The sequence below is a fragment of the Salarias fasciatus genome, chromosome 12, assembly GCF_902148845.1.
Source record: "Salarias fasciatus chromosome 12, fSalaFa1.1, whole genome shotgun sequence".
NCBI lineage: Eukaryota > Metazoa > Chordata > Actinopteri > Blenniiformes > Blenniidae > Salarias > Salarias fasciatus.
In genome coordinates, this window is record NC_043756.1 from 13,511,997 (window position 1) to 13,533,393 (window position 21,397).

At 44.2% G+C, this 21,397-nt stretch overlaps 2 protein-coding genes across 9 annotated transcripts; one reads left to right on the plus strand and one right to left on the minus strand.

Moving 5' to 3' along the window:
- Positions 1-1,517: 1,517 nt before the first annotated feature.
- On the plus strand, positions 1,518-6,315 carry tchp (trichoplein, keratin filament binding). The gene is made up of 13 exons (XM_030104382.1): positions 1,518-1,576; positions 1,924-2,118; positions 2,985-3,195; positions 3,279-3,335; positions 3,639-3,707; positions 4,092-4,265; positions 4,351-4,463; positions 4,542-4,608; positions 4,714-4,886; positions 4,981-5,062; positions 5,151-5,336; positions 5,426-5,569; positions 5,651-6,315. The coding sequence occupies exons 2-13, from the start codon at positions 1,928-1,930 to the stop codon at positions 5,681-5,683; spliced, it is 1,500 nt and encodes a 499-aa protein (XP_029960242.1). The 5' UTR covers positions 1,518-1,576; positions 1,924-1,927; the 3' UTR covers positions 5,684-6,315.
- Positions 6,316-6,856: 541 nt separating this feature from the next.
- On the minus strand, positions 6,857-20,530 carry git2a (G protein-coupled receptor kinase interacting ArfGAP 2a). 8 transcript variants are annotated; one of them, XM_030104374.1, is made up of 21 exons: positions 20,140-20,530; positions 16,607-16,740; positions 16,187-16,299; positions 15,971-16,076; positions 15,781-15,867; positions 15,557-15,687; positions 15,371-15,465; positions 15,118-15,163; positions 14,711-14,716; positions 14,569-14,620; positions 14,415-14,487; positions 13,733-13,830; positions 13,521-13,632; positions 13,284-13,426; positions 13,032-13,181; positions 11,114-11,362; positions 10,203-10,292; positions 8,951-9,033; positions 8,688-8,873; positions 7,875-7,938; positions 6,857-7,590 (listed from the first exon to the last, which is right to left on the minus strand). In XM_030104374.1, exons 1-21 carry the CDS (start codon positions 20,189-20,191, stop codon positions 7,378-7,380), a joined length of 2,283 nt encoding a protein of 760 aa, XP_029960234.1. In that variant the 5' UTR covers positions 20,192-20,530; the 3' UTR covers positions 6,857-7,377. The 8 variants fall into 8 exon arrangements, with proteins under 8 accessions (XP_029960234.1, XP_029960236.1, XP_029960235.1 ...); XM_030104376.1 differs by lacking the exon at positions 14,711-14,716 and having other exon boundaries at positions 14,569-14,617; XM_030104375.1 differs by lacking the exon at positions 14,711-14,716.
- Between the last annotated feature and the right edge of the window lie 867 nt (positions 20,531-21,397).

A 21,397-nucleotide genomic window follows, 5' to 3' on the forward strand; every position in this document is an offset into this window, starting at 1 on the left:
ACAGTCTTGTATTTCTATCCTTGTGGGGACCGTCCATTGACTCCCATTCATGTCTAGCCCCTAACCCTAACCCTTACCCTAACCCTAACCCTAACCCACACCACAACAAAGCCTAACCCTAAAGAAATGTTTTTGCACTTTTACTTTTTTCAGTAACAACAACATGGTCAAGAAAACACTGTTTCTCCTACTTAGGACCGGAAAAAGGTCCCCACAAGGCACGTCGTTCCACGTTTTGCTATCCTTGTGGGGACATTTGGCCCCGACAAGGATAGAAATACAAGAACACGCACGCACACACACACACACACACACACACACACACACACACAGACACAGACAAATGCAGCCTGACAGATGTCAATCTCGGAGTGTCCGCTGTCCATGGTGCTGAAAACTCAGACAAAATTTCTGGGATAAATCTGTACCATCTTTGACACAGCTTAAATATAAAATTAACACAGTGGGTCTAAAATTACACAATCTATTCAGATAGATATAGACACAGCTATCTGTATCTTTTGGAATTCACGTATATTAGAAAAAAAAATAGACTCGGTGGTCTCTTATAGGTGAGAGCAACACAAGGCACATTCAAATAGGCAGGTGTTCAAGATCACAGCGTTCTGATAAAGATAATATTTTTGAAGGTTTCACTGACTCACCAATGGCTCCGATGTTAGGTTTTGGGTAGTACCGCTAGTGGCTAGCATAGTGTTTAGCATACTGTTTAACTTCCCTCCAAAGAGTTCAGATCAAGTGCAAAGAAAAGACTCGTTCATGCCGCACAACCAATCAGCGCTGGCTTACAGCTCTGATGCATTCATGGACAGTCGTAATCTAAGAATTGGCAAATTGGAGCCCACGATCATATGCGTATACCTTCTGGCACACACTGTACAATTTATTATAAGAATTTATTTATGAGTAAATGTGAATACATCACATGAAACGGGACCCTATGACCTTCTGGGCCCTGGGGCGACCGCCCCCTTGCCCCCACTCTGGCTCCGGTACAGCCCCTAACCCTAAACCTAGTAAAGATCCATCATTTGCGCAGCACCATCAGTGGATCATGTCCATCAAAGCACCAGATAATTTGAAGCCCAAAAAAGTAAAAAGTAGGAGTAACATGAAAAACACACACACTCATGCAATTTATTTATTTATTGCATTAGACAAATTTTCATGCATTTTCAATCTGTTTTACTGCGCATGTATGCTATTTTTACATTTATAAAACACAGTTTTTATGGATCACTTCTTTCATTGTGTGACTTATCATTGTTTTTAAAGGGCCCCAGTGTGTTTCTGATAAGAAACTACTTATTGCTGCAACATAGCCCTCACGATTCCTGAAATAATGTTAATCGTGTGTCTTGATAAATAAATTAACCAATAAACGCTAAGTATTGCTTTGAATGTTCGGCAAACACCTCGAAAATCAGCTGTACGACATTGTTTCGCGCTTCGCGCTTTTCAGTCTGGGGCTAGTTTTGACCCTTACTGCACGCCGTAGCGTGGGAGTAACTAGGAAGTCAAACAGTAACTAAGGAAAACGGCGTCTTCAATAAAGGTGAGTTTTATGGAGAAACGTCGATTTATTCAGCTTAGTTCCAAGTTAAGATGTATTACTTTAATGCAGACAGGGTTAGTCATTATAATAGTGGCGCTAAACGCTCTGAAACCGCCTACATGTGACATGAAGTGCAGCACCTTGATGTTGTTGTGATGCTTTTGATGTCACAAGCTCGTGAAGTCCGTCAGAGCTTCATCCCTGACTTAATCTCAGAAATATGAAATAGTTTAAAACATTCAGCTCTGTTTGGTGAAGACTGTGTAAAATAAACATGTAATCCAAAAGCAGGTCATCGGTCTGTAAAGATGGGTTTTGATCGGTGTATTGTGTGAACTGTGATTCAGGTCCATGGCCTTGCCCACCTTATCGGCCCATGTGCCCAGCCGCTCCCGGGTGCTGGCCGCTCAGCTGGCCCGGCAGCGGGAGCAGGAGGCCCGGTGGCGGCAGCAGTGGGACACGCATGCCCGGTACTTCAGGGAGCAGAGCGTCCGCAGCCAGAAACAAGCGACGTGGAGCTCCAGGCAGTCCTACCAGCAGAGGTAAACATGAGCCCACAACCCCAAACCGTGTTCGAACTGAAGGCAAAATTCACATTTGAGAAAGCTCCATCTGCTCCACCAATTTGTCAGACAGCTGCAGCCAGAGGGACTGTGGAATAAACTCCCCAACACCTGAGGACTGCTAGCACTCCCACTTCTTTTAAAACCAGCATTATTATTTGCTCGGCCTTATTAATAGGTTTGACCTATTTTGTCATTTTCATCCTAATAAAATTATTATTGCCTTGTGTCTGAATGGTGCTCTATAACTACATTTGCTTTGCCTCCATGAAAAGCCCACACTGTCTACATTTTATATAGGCTGTGTAATTTCATTTTCTTTTATTATATGAAGTGATGAGTAGACAGCAATCATGTGTCCCATTTTTTAATTTATAATTGAGCATTTCTAGCAAACCAGATCAGTCCATAGATAATCTTAATTTACATAATTAATTTAACAATAAGGGTTGCATTGTGGTGCAGTGGTTAAAACACTTGTATTTTAGTACTCTCTCTCACGCAAGACTGTGGTTAGAATCTGACTTGTTAATGCTTTATTTTTTTTCTTTGCTCTTCCTTCTAGTGAATAATTCTGTCTTGAAAGCAAACAGTTGCAACTACACACTGTATTGTATTTGGGATTATTGTGAAACAAACTTGACTATTTTCGGATACAAAGATATCTAGAAAAAAGGTGCATGAGTGTTCAGAAAGTCATATTATGCAGAAGTTCCTGTGATTGAAATACTGCATCTGAGACAAGCAGAAATTCAACATCTGACAGACGAATCGCCCCAATCAATCCAAATAAATATGCCAGATAAATCAAAACAAAGTGCTTTATTGCTTCACTTCTTTTTCAGCATGTCAGCATACCACAAACAGAAACTGGCAGAGGAAAAGAAGGCCAGACTGGAGCAGCGCAGGAACCGGCTCAGGACCATGCTTCAAGAAGAGCAAGACCAGTACGAGGCGGAGCTCCGAGGACTCACTCCTGACAGGAGCACAGTGGCGAGTCAGCTGCTGCAGAAGACCGAGGAGCTCCGTTCAGCAAGAGAGGAAAGGAAAAAAAAGGTGCATTGTCTTTATCCACGGGTGTCCTGGTGTTCTGCCATGTTTGAGTGTAATCTGAATTACTGCTGTCTTTTTATTCCTAGCTTGCCCAAGAGCTGCTGAGGGAACACCGGAAGAAAAACACCCCAGAGCTGCGAGAGGTAGGAGAGCTTCTCATGCAAAGGTGGTAAATTGTAAAACCTTGTAACTCAGATTGGGACTGACGACTGAGTGATTAATGGTTTCTGGAATCCAGTGACCAAGACCCAAAGGTAGCGACAACAGATACTTCTTGGCCAGATGTCCATTTGATCTGGAATCCAAGATGCTCGTGATTCAGACCTTCTGTGAACTCGAGTCCAGCGCTGACTTGAGAGAATAAACTCTTCTGGTATCCGTTCCACTGAGAGTCAGGTTCATCAGTATCTGCTGTGTCACGCCTCCCTTTTTCATTCTGCCTGCAGCTCGAGTCAGAATTACATAAAGATCATGTTGTCAGCCACTGGCAAGGGCAGATATCTGAGAAAAAGCAGGTAAGACAACCTAAAGCCGTTATGCTTCAGTTTGTGCTGATCCACTGTTACAATAGCTGCTCAGGGTTATATATATATATTTTGTTAGTTTATGGTGCAAAAATCAATACAAATTTATGAAATGGTCTTTGTTTACACTTCCATGTGACAACCACCTCTGTTAAGTGAGTGATGATACATAAGACTGGCGAGTCATTAAACTTCTCATTATCCTTTTATGTAACTAATTATTAATGGAACAAATCCATTTTTAATTACACTCCGCTCGTGTGCTCTGTGAGCACAGTATCAAGTCGGCGATCGGCTGTGGTTAATCTCCTCATGGTGCATAATTGAGAAAGTTTTGACACCTACTGTAAGCGAGCCATCTGGTGAAACACGCAGAAGGAGGTGGAAGAGCAGGAGGAGACGAAGCGCTTTGAAAACGAGTACGAGAGAACCCGGAAAGAGGCTCTGGAGAGGATGAGGCAAGCCGAGGAGAAAAGGAAGGCAGAGGCGCGGAGCAGAGCGGAGGAGCTTCGCAGACAGATGGAAGAGCTGAAGCTGAGAGAAGAAGAGGTAGGCACAACCTCAGTATTTCCGTAATTCAAAAAAGGAAACACAAATGTGCTTTAAACTGTTTTTCTTTTGTGATTTTTCTCAGGCCACTCGACTGAAAAAGGAGCAAGAGGCTCTGCTGGTGAAGCAGTGGGAGCTGGACAAGCTGGAGGAGGAGCGGAGGAAGGTGGAGGAGAGGAAAATGAAGACTGAGATGGGGTAAGAGAGCATTTCTCTGGAAGCGGTATCATCCTTTATTCAGGCAGGGTTGACTTCAATGGATTTATGTTTCACCAGACATTTCTTGATCCGTCAATATCGAGCTCAGCTGAAGAGGAGAGCCCAGCAAGTCCAGGAGGAACTGGTAAATCAGCCTCATGCACCGATAACACTGTTTTATTCCTGCCATTTTCAACCGCATCCTCCTCTCTGATGTTTGGCTCTAAATCCTTCAATATCTGCACACCAGGAGGCCGACCGTAAGATATTGGCGGCCTTGCTGGAAGGAGAGGACGAGGACAGGAGGCTGGAGACGGTTCGCAGGGAAAGAGCTGTTGCAGACGCAGCGTGGATGAAACAAGTGATCGAGGAGCAGCTTCAGCTGGAGCGAGAGAGGGAGGCCGAGTTTGACGTCTTGCACAGGTGAGCCGGCTGATTCACTGTGTTGACGTTACAGGAACCCTCTCTCGTCGCTTTATCCAATGCAAAGTAACATATAATGTGCCACGTGCTTCAGGGAAGAAGCTCAGCGTGTGTGGGAGAAACGAGAAGCTCAGTGGGAGAAGGAGAGAAGAGCCAGGGAAAGGCTCATGCACGAGGTACATTAGTTTCAGATTAATTTGGCATAGAAATTTTAAAAGACCAATGAAGACAAGCTGCTATTTATCTATTGTTTTGGGGGAAAAGGTTCTGGTGGGGAGACAGCAGCAGCTTGAACTGAAGATGCAGAGGAACCGTGAAGCTCAGGAGGAGTCCCTGAAGAGGCGGGAAGAGCTGATCCAGGAGCTGGAGCAGGAGAGGACGCTCCGCCGGCAGGAGAAGGAGCAGGAGGAGGGCAGACGGACGGCGCGGCTGCAGGAGATTCACACCCAGGTCGGCACAGACCTTCAAACAGAGCACACATGCCACGTTGTGTGGTTTAGCAACGTTAACGCCAGGCGTTTCGTATTTACGCGATTCAGGTGGAGCAGCAACAGCAAGAGCAGCAGGAGGAGCAGCGCAGGAGAGAGCAGGAGGAAGAGGAGCAGAGGAAGGCCCTTCAAAGGCAGGAAGAGGAGCTGCAGCTGGAGTTGCAGAGGATGGCCGACAAAGGCTACCAGGACAAGGTAAACCATGAAAATTAAGCTGATGCATGGTGAAAGTGGAAGTTTTAAAGAGATTTTTTGATTTAAAATCATCTCTTTCAGATTCACAGCAGACCTCGGTCAGCATGGACATGAGAGACCCTCAAGACTGAACTCACTTTTGGATTTTTTTAGTAAGTTAATCAGCTTTAAATGGTAGGCTCTGTTATTTGTTATTAAATAGTCTTCCAGTCAATACTGACCATGACGATCTTTTCCTGACACGAGTCCACTGTGACACAGAAATGAATATTCAGCTGGTTTAAAAATGTGACGTTAAAGTTCAAATGGATTTTTGATTTGGTTGAAGAAATAATTTCCCCGATCTTCTCTTGAGCAGCGAGTTGTTTGACAGTGATGAAATATTGTACTCAACTCCTGAAACCGCATGATATAAAGTTTCAGTGGAAAATGCTTATGTGCTCCTTAACAATGGACGCCTGCAATAAAGAAACGGTCAGTAAAGACAGGATTTGAACCTCCAACCACTGAATTAATACACAGACTGTCGGATCCTTTCGTGCCTTCTCTCAGATGAAACATGCATGTAAGTTCTGTTGGCCATGCATTGTGCTAATTTTATGTTTGTTTTGTATAGATGAAATCGGTTTGTATTTTAGTTACGGAGTACAAATTTTCTATTTTGAATTTGTAACATTTATAAATAAAGCTGTTCCAGTGAAATCAGATGAGTGTTTTCTTTCTCGGTGCCGAAAACTGAAACATGACATCAACAATATCCGAACACAGAATCGTTATAAATTAAGTTTATTTAGAAAATAATTAATTTTTCTGACGTGCAGCCGCCCAGCTGCATCACACACACACACACACATCCCTGCACACCACGTGAGCACAGAGAGGGACGTTACTTGATCAGATTTCAAAGTGAAAATGAATCCTGAAACACTGGGTGAGGATGAACACCGGGTTGCACAAAAATACCAAGAGACACAGAGCACTGTCCCGAATGTCGCACATAAATACCAAACTAGCAGCAACAGAACCGAGCACAGGACACATGGACACACACACACGGTATGGCTATCAGCTCTTACAGTACACCAGCAGTGAAATGGCACACAAGATCATTACGACTGAGGACAGCAACGTCTTGCCCTCCAACGAGTTACTGGCATGACGAATGTGCACATATAGGAGCTGCAGACTGCAGGACGGGGGACGGACCACACAAACAGCTTCTCAACGTGTGCAGAACCACAGTTCCCAACGGTGAATGGAAGTTTTTGACGGTTCACTTTTTATCGCGTGTACACAGTGCAATAAATAAGAGGAAGCTCCTTTTAGCTACGAGAGTGTTGGGATCGAATCCAATGACGACAAATTCAGAACCTATTTATGGCTTTTCAAGCATCTGTGTGCGGATTTTGGACTGATCGTGTTAACCTGTATCACCGTATGGATTTACTGTGCTTCGTGTCCTCTCTGAATGAAAAACACTGATATTAAGGACTTCAAGACATTTTGTACAGTTTTTAAGTCCAGAGTAGTTCAGTTCCTGCTAGCTGATGGGAATTATTGTAATTTTAGAGAAATTGTGCTGTTACAATAGCTGGATATTCCCATGTAAAGATTCTGACTTCTCCCTCGACACTTTCTCTTTGTACAACATTGGCTTTAAATATTGTCGATGCATATTCATAAATTAAAAAAAAAAACAATGCATGCATATACCACAAATACAAAAAAAAAGAAATATGATAAACTCAATAGAAAATATATGTTAAAAAACTGAGATGCTGACGGCTTTGCAGCCCTGTTAAGTGCCGTTAGTTGGTATTCTCCTTAGTCGTGATGGTGACAAGCTGTTTTGCAGCCTTGGCAATGTCGTAAGCACATTGGATGACCTGCTGGGTGACCAGCTGCATGTCCGGCCCCGGGCAGCCCTCCGAGGGCACCGCCTTCCGGCACTCGCTCTGCAGCCGGCACGCACTGGAGGTCAGCAAGCGCAGGGAGCCTCTCACCGTCTCCGAGCGAGGCTTCTGCAAAGGAAAGGTTCGTCTCAGTTAAAAACTCTGTGCAGGTATTTTTTTTTTTTTTTTTTTTTATTAGTGATGCAAAACAACTGAGCAAATGGATGTTGATTCAATTAAAATAAAAGGTTAATTCTCCTCATAATCTGATACGGAAATCTAGATGCTCCATTTTCTTTTAACCAGATATAATTGTCAAAATTATAGTTGTATCAATGCTTTAAATTTAGAGAATCTAGAAATAAACTTTGAATTATTATTTCCAACCCTTTAGATGCACACGTCTTTCCTACCTTGGGAAAGAGGGCAGCCATTTCTGTTACAGCCACATGTATTCTTTCTGAGCAGGGTATGAAGCTGTGAGGGGAAAAGGAAGAAAAATAGAACGGCTCAACATTTTTGTTTCACACTACTCTGAAAAAGTGGAGTTACAGAAAAAAACATTAGTAGCTACCAGGTTTAAAATATCTGAATTCCATAAACTTTTTAGTATTTACAGCACACACCATGCATCATTCTCATCTTGAGTTCCAAAATGGCATCAGATAAAAAAAAAAAGTTGTAGGCCGTTTACAAAAAAAAAAAAGCAAAATCAAACACAAACACAGCACAACTGTGACTTACCTTTTCTAACTGTAAATGTTAAGTCGGTTTTCAACATTAAGTGTCACTCAGTAAATTCACGCGTGCGTCAACACGTCAGAGGCAAACAAGAGAGATGCTGTTAGCGGGTGAGGCAGAGGAGAAGGTGAAAGGGAGAGGAAAATAAAACTGTGCCTGGGAGGCAGGGACAGAGGCCAGAGTACCAGGAGGAGGGGTCAGGGGCCCGCAGGCTGAGCGGCTGAAGGGGAGACGGCGCCTTGTCAGCCCAGGGCACCAGGGTGCTGAAACATCCCAGGCTGTGCCTGAGCCGGCGCACGCCTTCACGCTCACACGGTCTGCGCGCCGGAGCGAGGGACGGCGAGGGCAGAGTGACACAACGAGGAAGAGTGAATGAGGGGGAACTGAAGGACGTGAACTCAGACATAACGAGTTTAAGAGGAAGCTGGGGTTTGAAATGAAAGCCAACATAAAGCATGAGTGGAGTCGGTGCTTCTCGTCCTGACCTGTCATGTTTGTTCTCCTGAGCAGCTCGAAGCAGCTCCTGGATGTTCTTGGTGATCTGCTCCGTTTTGCGGATGACGTCCTCCGTGCTGGGCAGCGCCGGGTCGGGCTCCGTCTCCACGTCGTCCAGCTCGGGTATGGAGTGGCCCTCTCCCATCCAGCTCCTCAGCCTGCTCCTCCTGATGAAGCTGCCCGAGGGCAGGAGCGAGAGGTCAGGTCCGCCACAACCAGCCTTCAGTCTCAGCCTGAAGCTCCGTGCTCTCACCTGGAGTCCTCCACCTCAGAGTCGTTGAACGTGTTGTCGTAGTCGCTCTCGGGCATGCTGCTCTGCTTCTCTAGCTTTGTCGCCTAAGAGGAGGGATGACAGACATCCCAAGCAAAACACCTGTTACTGAATATCCGCTCTAAGATATTAGATTCAAAACAAACATGTCAAAGAAATCTGGAAAGAAAAAACAAAACATCTTGTCAATGCACCGCTATCTTCTCACTGTGCAGACATGAAACCGTACATCCACGTGGAAAACAAACAAGAAAAAGTGGCGCCGGTGTTGCTTAACAGGCCAGTGAAGCTGTGAAGCCAGAGCATGTTAGTAATTCAAAGACTTCAATACACAATTAGTCCAACAGGATGAGCACATTTCTGACCATTTATCCACAAATGACTGCTACCGCCTCACTGTGATCCTCATTAAATGCATCAATATATTAACGTGTATCTTGTATCTGACAGTATTTGAAGTGGGGCTGGATTCATGTGCGAAGCTTCTAATCAGCAACACATAACCGAAAACATCTCATCACACACAAACTTCAATTCTCTACACTGAAGAGAGAAGTAAACCTCAGAGGCTGAATATTTCAGGACAGGAAGTCAGGGTTCGGCTGAGTCCACAAGTGAAACTAAATCTCATGCACTATTCAGCTCTTAACACAATACCTGAGGTTCACACTGATCAGAGACGTCCAGCGTAACCTGAAGCTGCTGCACTAAGTGTTCATACCCTCCAAAAACTGCTTCATGCAGAAGAACAAAATGCAACGTGGCACACCTACGCTTCCTTCAGAGGTGTAATTAGCTCGTGTAAATATTTAGATGAACTTTGTTCTGCCTAAGCTGCCTGCAAACCACCAGCGCATCAGCAGCGTTTGGGCTTTGTTGAAGTGAAAGCGTGTCGTTAGAAGCTCGCTGTGCAAAAGAGGCATGTTTGTTAGAAACAGAGTGGAAAATACACATATATATTCTTACCAGCTTAGCAAATATGTTTAAAATATTTATCATGAAGATGTAAAGTTGTGTGATAAATGGGTTTTGAGGTGCCGCAGTTTAATAATCAGCCTTTAATGAAATCCATGGTTTCAGAGCAGATGAAGGCAAGTGTCTGATGTTGAGTAAAACAGGGCGGCTCATGCAGCGGGGCAGACACGGAGCAGGAGGGAGGGCAGAGGAGCGAGGAAAAATGAGCTCCGGATGTTTTTTGTTTTTTTGCTGCATCCCAGGTGAGCATGTACTTAACCTTTGGGGCCGTGTCATCCTTCGACCAAGACAAGGTGGATGGGAATGAGGGGAGGGATGAGGAGGTGGTCACAAAAGCGCCCCTTTCCGTCTAAAGACAGGGTTTAAATCACATTTTAAGGACACAGACTTCTTATATTAAAAGAAGAAGGTTGGAGTTTTTGATGTCCCACAAGTCACATGTATGAAAATGTAAAAGGTGAGATGTGTATCAAGGATGGGGGATGAAGAAATTTGTATTAGAACATGTCAGATAACCACAACGTAAGAATGATCAAAATCTCACATTTTATAAAAATGGATTTTAGGATTAAATTTACAGATCATCTTCCCAGTTTCTTCCGATCAGTGTCCAGAGAAAGAGCCTTAGATTGATTTCATTGGAAGAATAGAATAAAAATAAAGTGCACATTCTCAAATTTACCCACACAAATGTTTGGAGGAAAGAGAGAACCCGTGAAAAGATGGAAAGTTAACGTGAGTGTGTGAATTCATCATGCATTACAAAAACACAGAGTATTTGTATGGTAGTTTTAATGCTTCATCAACATGAAACACAGTACAAACCTTCAGAATTGATCATAACAACAGCACCGTCTAACTCGTACCACTAGATTTGATCTAACGAGAGAGCACCACTCCTGTAAACAACAAACAGCAATACAGGCAATGTGTGTGATGGTCTGCTCCTAAACTAAACACAGCGGGATGTGATGTGAGTGACGGCGTCCAAATACACACAATCCTGCTTTTCTGTTGACTTGTCCTTGAAGCGGCAGAAGAATAGAGGCAAACGCAAAGAGAGAGAGAGAGGGGGTAGACGGAATGTCGGCGTGAAGACAAGAGGAGTGATGGAAACAGGGAAACGGAGAGGGAAATGGCGAAGGAGAGCAGGGAACAGGTCTTACTTACATGAGGTGGGAAGGGTTGCAGGGAAGGGACACCCTCTTCTGGGTGGGGAGTTTCCCCTTTGGGGAGATAGGGCTTCAGGCCCGAGCCGGTCTCATACATAGACATGGGCCGACTGGCCCGCGCAGACTGCCGGCGTTTCAGGGCTGAGGGGCTGGAGGGGTCGGGGTAGTCTGTACCGCCGGGGGTCTGATACATATTGGTAGTGACCTGCCGCTTGAGGGACGTGTTCTCGCTTTGCAGAGATTGCAGCTGGAAGAGACGGTCAGCAACACACTAAGAGGCGCTCTCAGCAAAGCAAGACGTCAACCTTCATCTGACCTGCTGAAATCTACAGCAAAACAGTTTCAGATTGGATCTCTGCAGAGCTGCATTAAATCTCTGCTACTGTCAACATTTAAGTGACTGAATTTTTGGTTTTTCAATTACAAATCTAAACCTGAAGCTGCCTCAGTGACTCAAGTATTCACAATTCTGTGCTCGCATGAAATGACATGGAAAAGCTGCACCAAACTGCCCCGCTACTATAATGGCATTTTGACTGGACACAGGTCAATGTAGATAATATTCAGGCATTATTTCATGGCGCCTTTAGGCTTCTAGCCTAGTGTGGCAGGAAAATGTATCCTAGTACATTTATTATTAAAAAAATTAAAATCCATTCAGTGATCAAACTTACTGGTTCTTCACTGAATGACCCTCGTCACTGGGCCAGCTCCAGATTGAGCTCGAAAGCATTACTAACAAACAGTTGATTCTAGTAAAGACAAACTCTCATCTGAGCCCGCTAAAAATCACAGGAGTTACATGACCCGTGCTTTCGGGATGGATTTTCTCTGGGTTGAAAAATGCAAAGCAAGTGATAAGCAAGAAAAAGATTGTTGCACAAGTAAGCAGCACAGTCAAAGACACAGCTGTAGTAAAGATAAGACGTTAAAAAAATAGGATTTCTAAAGATTAAACTTGCCTTAAATATTGAAAAAAGTTGAATTCAGTACAAACTAAAGAGAACATTGTGTGTGTCGCTTATTGGACGTGAAACAGCAGTAAGGTTTCGTTACAAACCTCCGATGGCGTTGGAGTAAACATTCTGATTGAAATGTGCTGAATCGTTCACAGACCTAGACTGAACCATCACAACCAGCTGCATGTGCTCTGCACTGCACCTTCACCTGAATCTGGTGAGTGCTGATGATCTGTTCAATCCACAAGTAAAAAAAAATACAACACGCTGCAGTTTACATGAGGAGGGAGCGACTAACGAAATGATTTGTATCCTCAACCAACAACCAGCAAAACGGAATAATTCAAAATGTACAGGAACAAAACTGTCAGTTGCAGCATGCTGAAATCGCATGCCGCAGCGCCAAAGAAACCGAGTTTGTAACTCCATGAAATGTACATGAAATAATATATTCACACTTACTAGAATTATGCTACCAAATGGAAAAAAAAAAACAAAAAACAGATGAAAATGATCCAAAAACAATCTATGCAGTAAACAGAAGTTACATGTGATGAAGCAAGGCACACACATACAGTTTCAGTTAGTCACTATGTATTAAAAAAAAAAAAACAAAACAAAAGAAAACAGTGTGTTGTCATGCATTTCCCTAACACATGCTGTTTGTTAGTAACATTAGACTCTAGTTCATATATTACAAAAAAAGAGGGAACTAAACTCTGTTATTAAATTGGAACAAGGGTGAATTTTGTTTGGTAAAAATCAACACAAACCAGAACACAAAAAAATCTCCGGATTACATCCAAGCTGAGATTGAACATGCCGTCCCAGACAGAGGGTGGACCGGCGGGGTGTCACAGCAGCTCCGAGAGGCCGTGACCCGCCCCGCCCCTCCCCCCGTCCCGTCCCGTCCGGCCCCCGGTGTTAGTGATCTTATTGGTGGAGCGAGGTGGATACCTTTTTCTGCATGAGCCTCAGCTCATCGCTCAGGGAGTTGTTGGCTCTCATGAGCTGCTGGATCTTCGCCTCGGAGGCGGACAGAGCGTTTTTCACCTCCATGTATTCTTGCATAGTAATCGGGCCGTCCGACAGGTCCGAGTCCAGGCTCTGGTGAAGGGGGACGATTTTGGAAACAAAAGCGGTAAAAGCCACAGAGAGAGGGGAATCCAGCCTTCAGAGAGGTCATTTGTGAAAATCTAGCTAAAATACCTTGGTCCTATCTCCCTTGCTGGAGGGCAGCTCCGGATCCGTGTCCTCGTCAGACGCCACACTGTCGTAATCCGGCTGGTCGTTGTCCTGACTGTCACTGCAGTGCCGGACTCCCACACTCCTCAGGATCAGCTCCACATTGTCTGGATCGAAGCAGAGGAAGTCGTCAGTACAAACCTTTCCTTCGCTTCAGCGTCAGCCAGGTTTTAATACAATAAACAACAGAGAAATACTGACCTTTGGGACTAACGATTGAATTCCCTTGTTGTCGTCGCTTAGCGTCACTTAATATATCGATCACCAGCGTGGCGAACTCGTGTGCATTAAACCTCGCAAGCTTCTGTCGACCCTGAATGACAAATATCAAACCGCATCAGAGGATGAACCTGAACGCAAAGCAGACAGGAGAAAGAGAAACGGCGTGAAGGGAAGCTGTGCGCCGCCGTTACCTGATTTCTTGTTGATGAATACTCTGGATTCACAGGGAGAAATGGAACGACCGTCGTCTCCGTCACCAGAGTGCTGTGATTCTGCGTAGCCAGCCACACTGCAAACAAAGAGGTGAGTGGTTTGAAGGTATGAATCAGCCTTGGACTGAGTTTAAAGCAAGCACATCAAACATGCTGCCCACAAGACAGCTCAACTAATTCCAACTCATTTCCAGTTGTAAACACAAGGATGACGCAGCAGCTGCTGCTCATGTTGAGCCCAGAGGGAGTCGCACTGTTGAAGAACAACGGTGACACCAAGAACTGAACTCCAGATGGCAGCAGAGTTCCCAGCAGTCAATGAGGGACGCAGCAGTGAAAACCAGATACCTTACTGCCAGCAAAGTAGCATTAACATCAGAAGTGAATTTGTGAAAACATGCCTGTTAAAACCTGCAGAGCTGACCGACCTCCATCAACCTGAGGAGGAAACGCTGCAGCAGGCAGGAATTCATTATTCCTTCAATGGTTCAGAACTGATTTTTTTTGAAAATTGCATATTTTTTTTTGCACTAAAACAAAGGAGAAACCCGTATAGTTGTCAAAATTTAAAAGCTATTGACCTGACTGAGACAGAATTGGACTGTATGTGAACCAAACGCCCTGTTTTAACGTGTCGGCGGCACAGAGCAGCTTTTCTTACCTGCATCCGTCTCTCGTCTGTCCACCTCATCATACACATCCATGGCCAGCTCCTCGAATAAATGATTACTGAGCTGCAGGAGGAAGACGAGTCAAAATCAGGGTTTTTTTCCCCTCCCAGACAAACAGAAATCTTTCAAATCCATAATACTTACAGACTGGAGTTTCTTTTTTGCCGCCTTTGCCAGTTCTGATAAATCTAAACTGCTGCAACAGAAAGCAGAAAAACCTCTCATAAATATCTTCGGATAAACCGATAATGCTGATCCAGGAAACACACGCTTTAGTAATACTCACATGTTTCTGATCCATAAACAGACAGCAATTAAGAAAAGATCAAACGTTTCATTTTAATTGAAAAGCATTGGGGTTTTTTTTTTCTTCTGCACTTCTCATTTGTAATTACAGCTCAGAGTTAGTTGTCTGGGGTCACATACTAATTATTCACTGCAATTATAGACCTCTTGTCTAAGTGTGCTCTTTAACCGGCTCTGTTTCTTCTGGCACAGATAATAGATACTGCAGAACGCTCGACAGCAAGTCACAACAGGCCTGAGAGCAAAATACAACCAGAAATAACAGCCTGACTGCGCTCGCTTCGGAGGCTTGGTTCAAGTTGAACCCACTGATTTAAACACATTATTAAAAGACACGCTCGAAATATTGACACAAATCACGCTGATTCACAGCTTCTGCTTTCTTACCTGTCGGCCATTTGTGGAACAATGAAGTGCTGGCCGTTTTTATGATCTGAAAGGCAGCAAAAATACATTCTGGCTCATTCCCAAATCACTGTTGATACTTAAAGGAAATGTAAACCGTTTCCTCTTAGCAGCTCTTAAAATAGTACAGAGGCGGCGTGCGAGAGGCAGGGCTAATCAAATACTACGGAGCAGTTGTTTGGATCTGCTTGGAGCTGATATTCACGACATCTTTAAATACTCTCGCATTAAGTACCTGGTTTTCTTCCACACAAGTAAAAAGCCAGCCGGTCCGTCAGCTCGTACTGAACCTCCACCAGCCTGTCCGCCAGTTCGTGCTGCCCAGCTTCTCTAAAAAACACAGTAACAATGCAATTCAGTGCATTAAAGAAGTGACGCGAGGGGAACCAAATCATTTCGTTTTAAGGCTTTCTGGACTCACCTTGCATAGTCAATGGGAGTCTTCCCATTGCTGTCCGGAGCTCCTGGATCTGCCCCATAAACGGTTAACAGCTCAGCCTGAGATACTTGTCCTGCCTTTGCAGCGACATGCAAAGGAGTGTTTCCTTTTTCCTGCAGGAGACATCGATCAGAGCAACAAACCAGTTCAAACAGACGGTTCAGCTCAACGCAAAAAAGACTGAAACGCTGGTTTTGAAGCCTTACGGGGTGAAAAAAGTTCGCTTGTGCTCCGAGGGACAGCAGCCTCAAACAGGTCTCCAGGTTACCGGTGCGGACGCTCGAATGAAGTTGCTGAGAGAAATGAGAGAGTACATTAGACAACAACTCAATGAGGCCTTTTTGAGAGCATGTTCACTTCTCTCTGAGCTGCTGCCAGCAGATTCTTCGTCCTCACCTTGCTTAAATCCTTTGCTGTCGAGCTGTCGTCCTCCCGGCAGGGCATGCGATGGACGAACGCCAGCATTTGATATTTGGCTTTAATGAACTCTGATTTGTTTGGGCTGTTTTGGGGCAACGTGAGACACAGAAGTTAGGGGGGGGGGGGGGGAATGACCATGTAGGGATGAGGACATCTTCATGAATAATCGCTCTTCAAACTATCGTGACTCACTGAAGTTTGTCCTGAGGGTTGGCCTTCCGTTTTCCGCTCATCACAGACGCGGGGTCCAGGAGAGAGTGCTCCCATATCGAGTTTGCGCCGTTGCTGTAGAGCGTCTGAACCATCTAGGGTGAAATGAGAAACCTTATAACCAAAAACCCGTCCCATTGATTTCAGCTGCTGAGAGCCGAGCGGCTGCAACAATCCCCGTCCCGAACCGCGCTTGCTATATTTGAACAAATTCAATCCACCTCACGGGGATCTGAGGCGCAGCTGCTGCCAACATTTATCCTGAACGGAGACGCAGACGGGCTGGGTTTAAATCCGCAGTCATACAGTGAGTATAATGTAATCTGAGGGGGACAGTTCGGTTTCGAACGTGCAACAAAGAAATCCAGATAGAGTGAATGTATCAAAGGTTTCTTTACTTACCTGCAGCTGAGTAGGAGGCCACGGCGTGTGCGTCAGGTGGCGGACTTGAGAGCTGTGCCTGCCCAGACTTCGATGAACGCTGCAGCACTCGTCGCAGACCAACACGCCTCTGTTGACCGAGGCCCAGCGCGGCTCTGAGCAGGGGGAGAAAACCACACGGTCAGGAGAACGGCGGCGATCCGGAAGCCAGCCGGTCTCCTGCACCGGTCAGGAGAACATGTCCCCGTCCAGCTGCCAGTCAGAGGCATGTTTGTTCATTTCTGGTTTCTTTTCAAATGAAGTCTTTCTAATTTGTTTTGAGTCACTTTGAGCTGCAAATCGGTGCAGCAAGTGTTTTTAAAGCACCTTTTGAATCTACTGACAAGCTGACGCTATAATTTTTTTCCTACCATGAGTTTCCATTAGACCACAGCATCAAACCGATATGTTGCTGTGATTAATTGGCAGACGGACAGATCCGACTCGAACCCCTGCAGATCAGACATGTGTGACTGCTGGGCTGGCCGGTCTGTTCTCTTCAGATGATTTCCAAAAATGGTGAAAGAGGGAAGAACAATTTATGCATATTAATTTGAGAGATGACTGATTATTATAGCTCATTCACACTTCAAAGTTTCCTTTATGCTTCACACTGAATATTGAATATGAACACTGAATATTTTCATGCATGTATTGCATGTATTTGCTCTAAAACATATGGATTTGTGTGTTGTTGTGCTGTCATCTCACTGGTCTGGCCCCCTCCAGTTTCTCTCTGGAATAAAATGAGTTTGACACAGCTGGTTTACACCCTGAAAACGTATTATTTTTTTAATACATGCTACTTTTTTAACATTTTTCGAGAGAAATCGTGTTTATTTTGGCCAACTAGTGGTTAATAAAAGTGTGTGTGTTGTAGTTTGCTAGTGGGGGATGTAAGTGTCTCCTCAACACAGCAGTCCAGTATTCACAGCAGATCATGTGTCGCTGTTTGATTGTGATATAAAAACTTTTTAATTCAAAGACAGAAAAGAAGACATGAAAAAACGGGCAGGAAGAGGGGTGGCTTTACATAAAAGATTTTTGCAAACACATGAACATCCGTTACATTCAAAAGACTCTACAGTTAGGTGAAGCCACCGCGCATTGTGTAAAGAGGAAGTGAAGAATACCAGCTGTAGGTCGAGCTGACAGAGCAGCTTCCTTTTTAACAAAGACGACAAGTGACTTTCAAATGCGAGTGTTTCCCCGCTGTTTGCACAGGTAACACACTCGCACTAAGTTACAGTAAACTATGACCAAAATAAATATGTCTCCTTAACCTTGACCTATTAGCACACTTCCTCTCGGTCGCAGGGTCGCACTGCTTTCCTGACAGCAGACATTCCCTCAACCAAAAACACTGTAAATCCATATGACAGAGCTGGAGCCAATGAAGTGTTAAGCAGACTGAGTGACTGGCGCTGTGACAGGGGAGACTCCGCGGAGGGGAGGGGGGGTGGCTGTAAACGGCCTAACAGCAGCTGAGGTGCAGGAGCAACAGCTGCAGGAGTTCGCTGCTCTGATTTGGTCCCCGGTTTTCACGGTATCCTCCCGACGGCCTGAGCGATAGTGCTGACGTGCCTCTTTTACCCTTTCCTCAACAAGAGCGGCTAAATTTAATGCCGCATCTTAAATATCTAAAATATTCCCACTCAACAACTGGTGGTGGCAGGGCAACCCAGGCCAGCTGCTGCGGAGACCCGAGGGTTAACTAACTCCACTGACATGACGAGAGACGAGGTGCTTCACGCTCAGCATTGTTTTCTTGATTTCTGTTGTGAACTTGACAAGTGATCAGTGTGAGGGTGTTTTATGTTGGTGTAATCATACACTACTACTACTACTACTACTGTCTTTACATGTCCAATGGTGATACAACAAATGAAAAATCTCTTCTGAACCAAGAGTATGCGGTCAATTCTCTCAGCATCCTGTTTTGCTTCCTGTGCCTGCGGAGAAGCATCACGTCATTGCTACATAAGTGGGACTTCTCAAAGCGCCTCAGACACAATGCAACAGAATTTCACTCAGCTTCCCCACCTTTCATTGTAAAAGCTTGAGCACATGCTTATCACTCTCCCCTAAAGCTGCTTTGAATATTCAGACTTCCACGAGAACACGCTGGTGTTATCTGAAGAGTAACAGCTGATGTGCAAGGTTACACTGACTTTATGATGTTTTACTGTACATACAGGGAAAAAAATCTTTTTCGCATTCAGTCAGACTTAAACAGTCATTTTGACAGTTGTGACTATTAAAGAAAGGCAACAATGTCGATCACACATTACTCTGAGGTATGATTTCAGGAGGATGTGAAACTGAGGTGTGTCAAAACAGGAGAAGAGAATGGTTTTAAAGAACAGAGGCTGTTACATATTAAAGCATGGCCTCACAAGAGCAGATTTGTCAAAAATAACTAAGTAAAATTTGCTAAGTAGCAAACAAAGTATTTCTAACACAAATGTGCCACTACAGTAAAAAGACTGTACACACATGACTCATTACTATAATTTTGCGTGCATAAAAAGTGAAAAGCCAGAGATCTGCTGACATTTCCTGGATCAAACAGCCGTCCTGACTGTACTTCAGAGATCTTAAAAAGGCGCTCCCTTCTGTACCAGCATGTAATTGAATAATCAGACTATTAGATTTCAGACTTATTGGATGCCCAGCTGTCAGAAACATGCTCAACAACTTTACAACGTGAAGCTTATTGAGGTCAGACTCACCAGGACGAAACATTTTTAAATGGCATCTTAAGACCTTTGTTTTTGAGAATAATTAAGATTTTGTGTGATTGTAATCCTCCTTTATGTAATGTTACCTATTGTAGTTCATGTTGCTTGGGAATTGTTTTATCTCTAAGTGCTCCGTCACAATGTAAACAAAAGGACTATAGAAATAAATCTGATGAACCTGAAATAAACAACATTTTTTCATGGTTCAATTAACCAAGTGAGACTACAGAAACAGCAGCAGCTTTATCAACACGATCCTCAGGGTCCCAGAAATCACAAGTTTAGAGTGGATTTCATGGTACAAAGCAATTTTTCTTTATGACTTAAATAAAGTTCAGAAAACAAATCTTCAGGACTGACTGAGATTTAGTTTTAATGTTACTGTGTGTCCTCTTTAAATCCTATGGATTAACTTTGGAGTTTATTTCTTATGAGAGCTTTGTAACAGGCACTGCTTCCTTCTTTAAATTACATTTCTATAGTCTCCTGTTTATGGGGGCAGGGGGTCAGTTTGGTTGAAATAATTCTCTGTTGCTTTGTTGTGGATCTTAAACTCTTTCTAGTTTGTTTAGTCCCCATTTTAGAGTACTTAATAGCGCGAACAGCCATACGAACAGTAAGTGGCACACCTTACCAACTGTAAATAAAGAGCAGAGTGGGTCAGTCACCTCTGATAATCTGATTTAATCCAGCCTTGGCCATTGAAGGACCAAACGTCAGTGTGCAAATATGAGCTAGCGGCTGAATCCCGCAGGGCTGTTGTGTGTTTCTTACCTGGGACGCTGCAGTCTGCGCAGACCTCGGTGTTTCTCAGTCGTTTGGACATGCTTCGCTCCTGCAGAAATGTCTTTTAAATCGTGCGGAGAGCTGCAGCCGCTGCGCCGATCATTGATGTGGAGACGCCTTCCGCGTTAGCGCTAACCAGCTAATTAAAAAGCGACGCATGCAGAAAGCGTGTAGCCCCCGTTAGCGCGCTGCTTCTGGCGGGTGTCTGTCTGCGTTATAGCCGCGACATGTCCTCGCAGGGCAGGGAGCGGGGCTGTCTGCCTGTGAGTTAGCTGACTTAGCAGCCAGCCACCTGTCCTGCTAACTAGCCTGAGCTCGGCTGGCAGTTCACTCCTCAGTGAGGCGGACGGAGGAGCTGCAGCGGTCCTTGCGGCAGCTGCACTCAGGTCGACTGTGCCCTCGGGTGTACCTCACAGGAAGGGTAAATTCTAGCAATAAAATGGACAGCACCTGTTACTGAAAGTGGGATCAGTAACTAAAGCATAAAAATGTGGGATTCTGATGTATGAATAGTTATATATGAGTCAAACCACTAAACAACATCGTAATTTTGTTCCTATGTTCAATGTATTCGGGCACAGTAAAACCTGACAGACTAAACTGAGGGTATAAACTTCTCAAAAAGGTAAGTTCGATTTATTCACCGTCTACTGCTCATTGATTAATGGAGTTGTGGGTGCTGTAGTCACATTCACAAATGGTTTTCTTTCAATCCTCATTCAAAAAAGTGCATTTTATTTGTAAATCAACAAGTCCATTGAAATTATCTTAATCCATGGGTCACGATTTATTTGAGAATTCAATAACTCATTAGATAATATCCCAACTTTAAGTTTGTTACAGTGTTACACTAATCAGCTAAAAATGAAATAGCTATTTGAAATTAATATTATCACGAATTATTTCTGCATTGAAGCCACCCTGTCAGTAGAGGCAAGGTTGATAGGAGTCAGTACACTGACTTTATTTTTTTTCCAACCACAAACAGGAGGCAGCCGGTGTTCATAGGTATTTAATCTCATAACTATTACAAGTGCAGATGTGTCAGATTAAATGATGTATCTCTTCACCGAGCATTCTATTATGTTTCATATACTTTAAAAGCACAATACTAACTTAATAGCCGGGTTATGGTCACTTTAACCGCCCGGCGTCATTTATAAACGGGCGGTACAGGCTCACATTTTCAGCTACTACTCACCAATGCGAGTCGGTCGATCCCATTATTTCGTTGCAGGTAAACAGT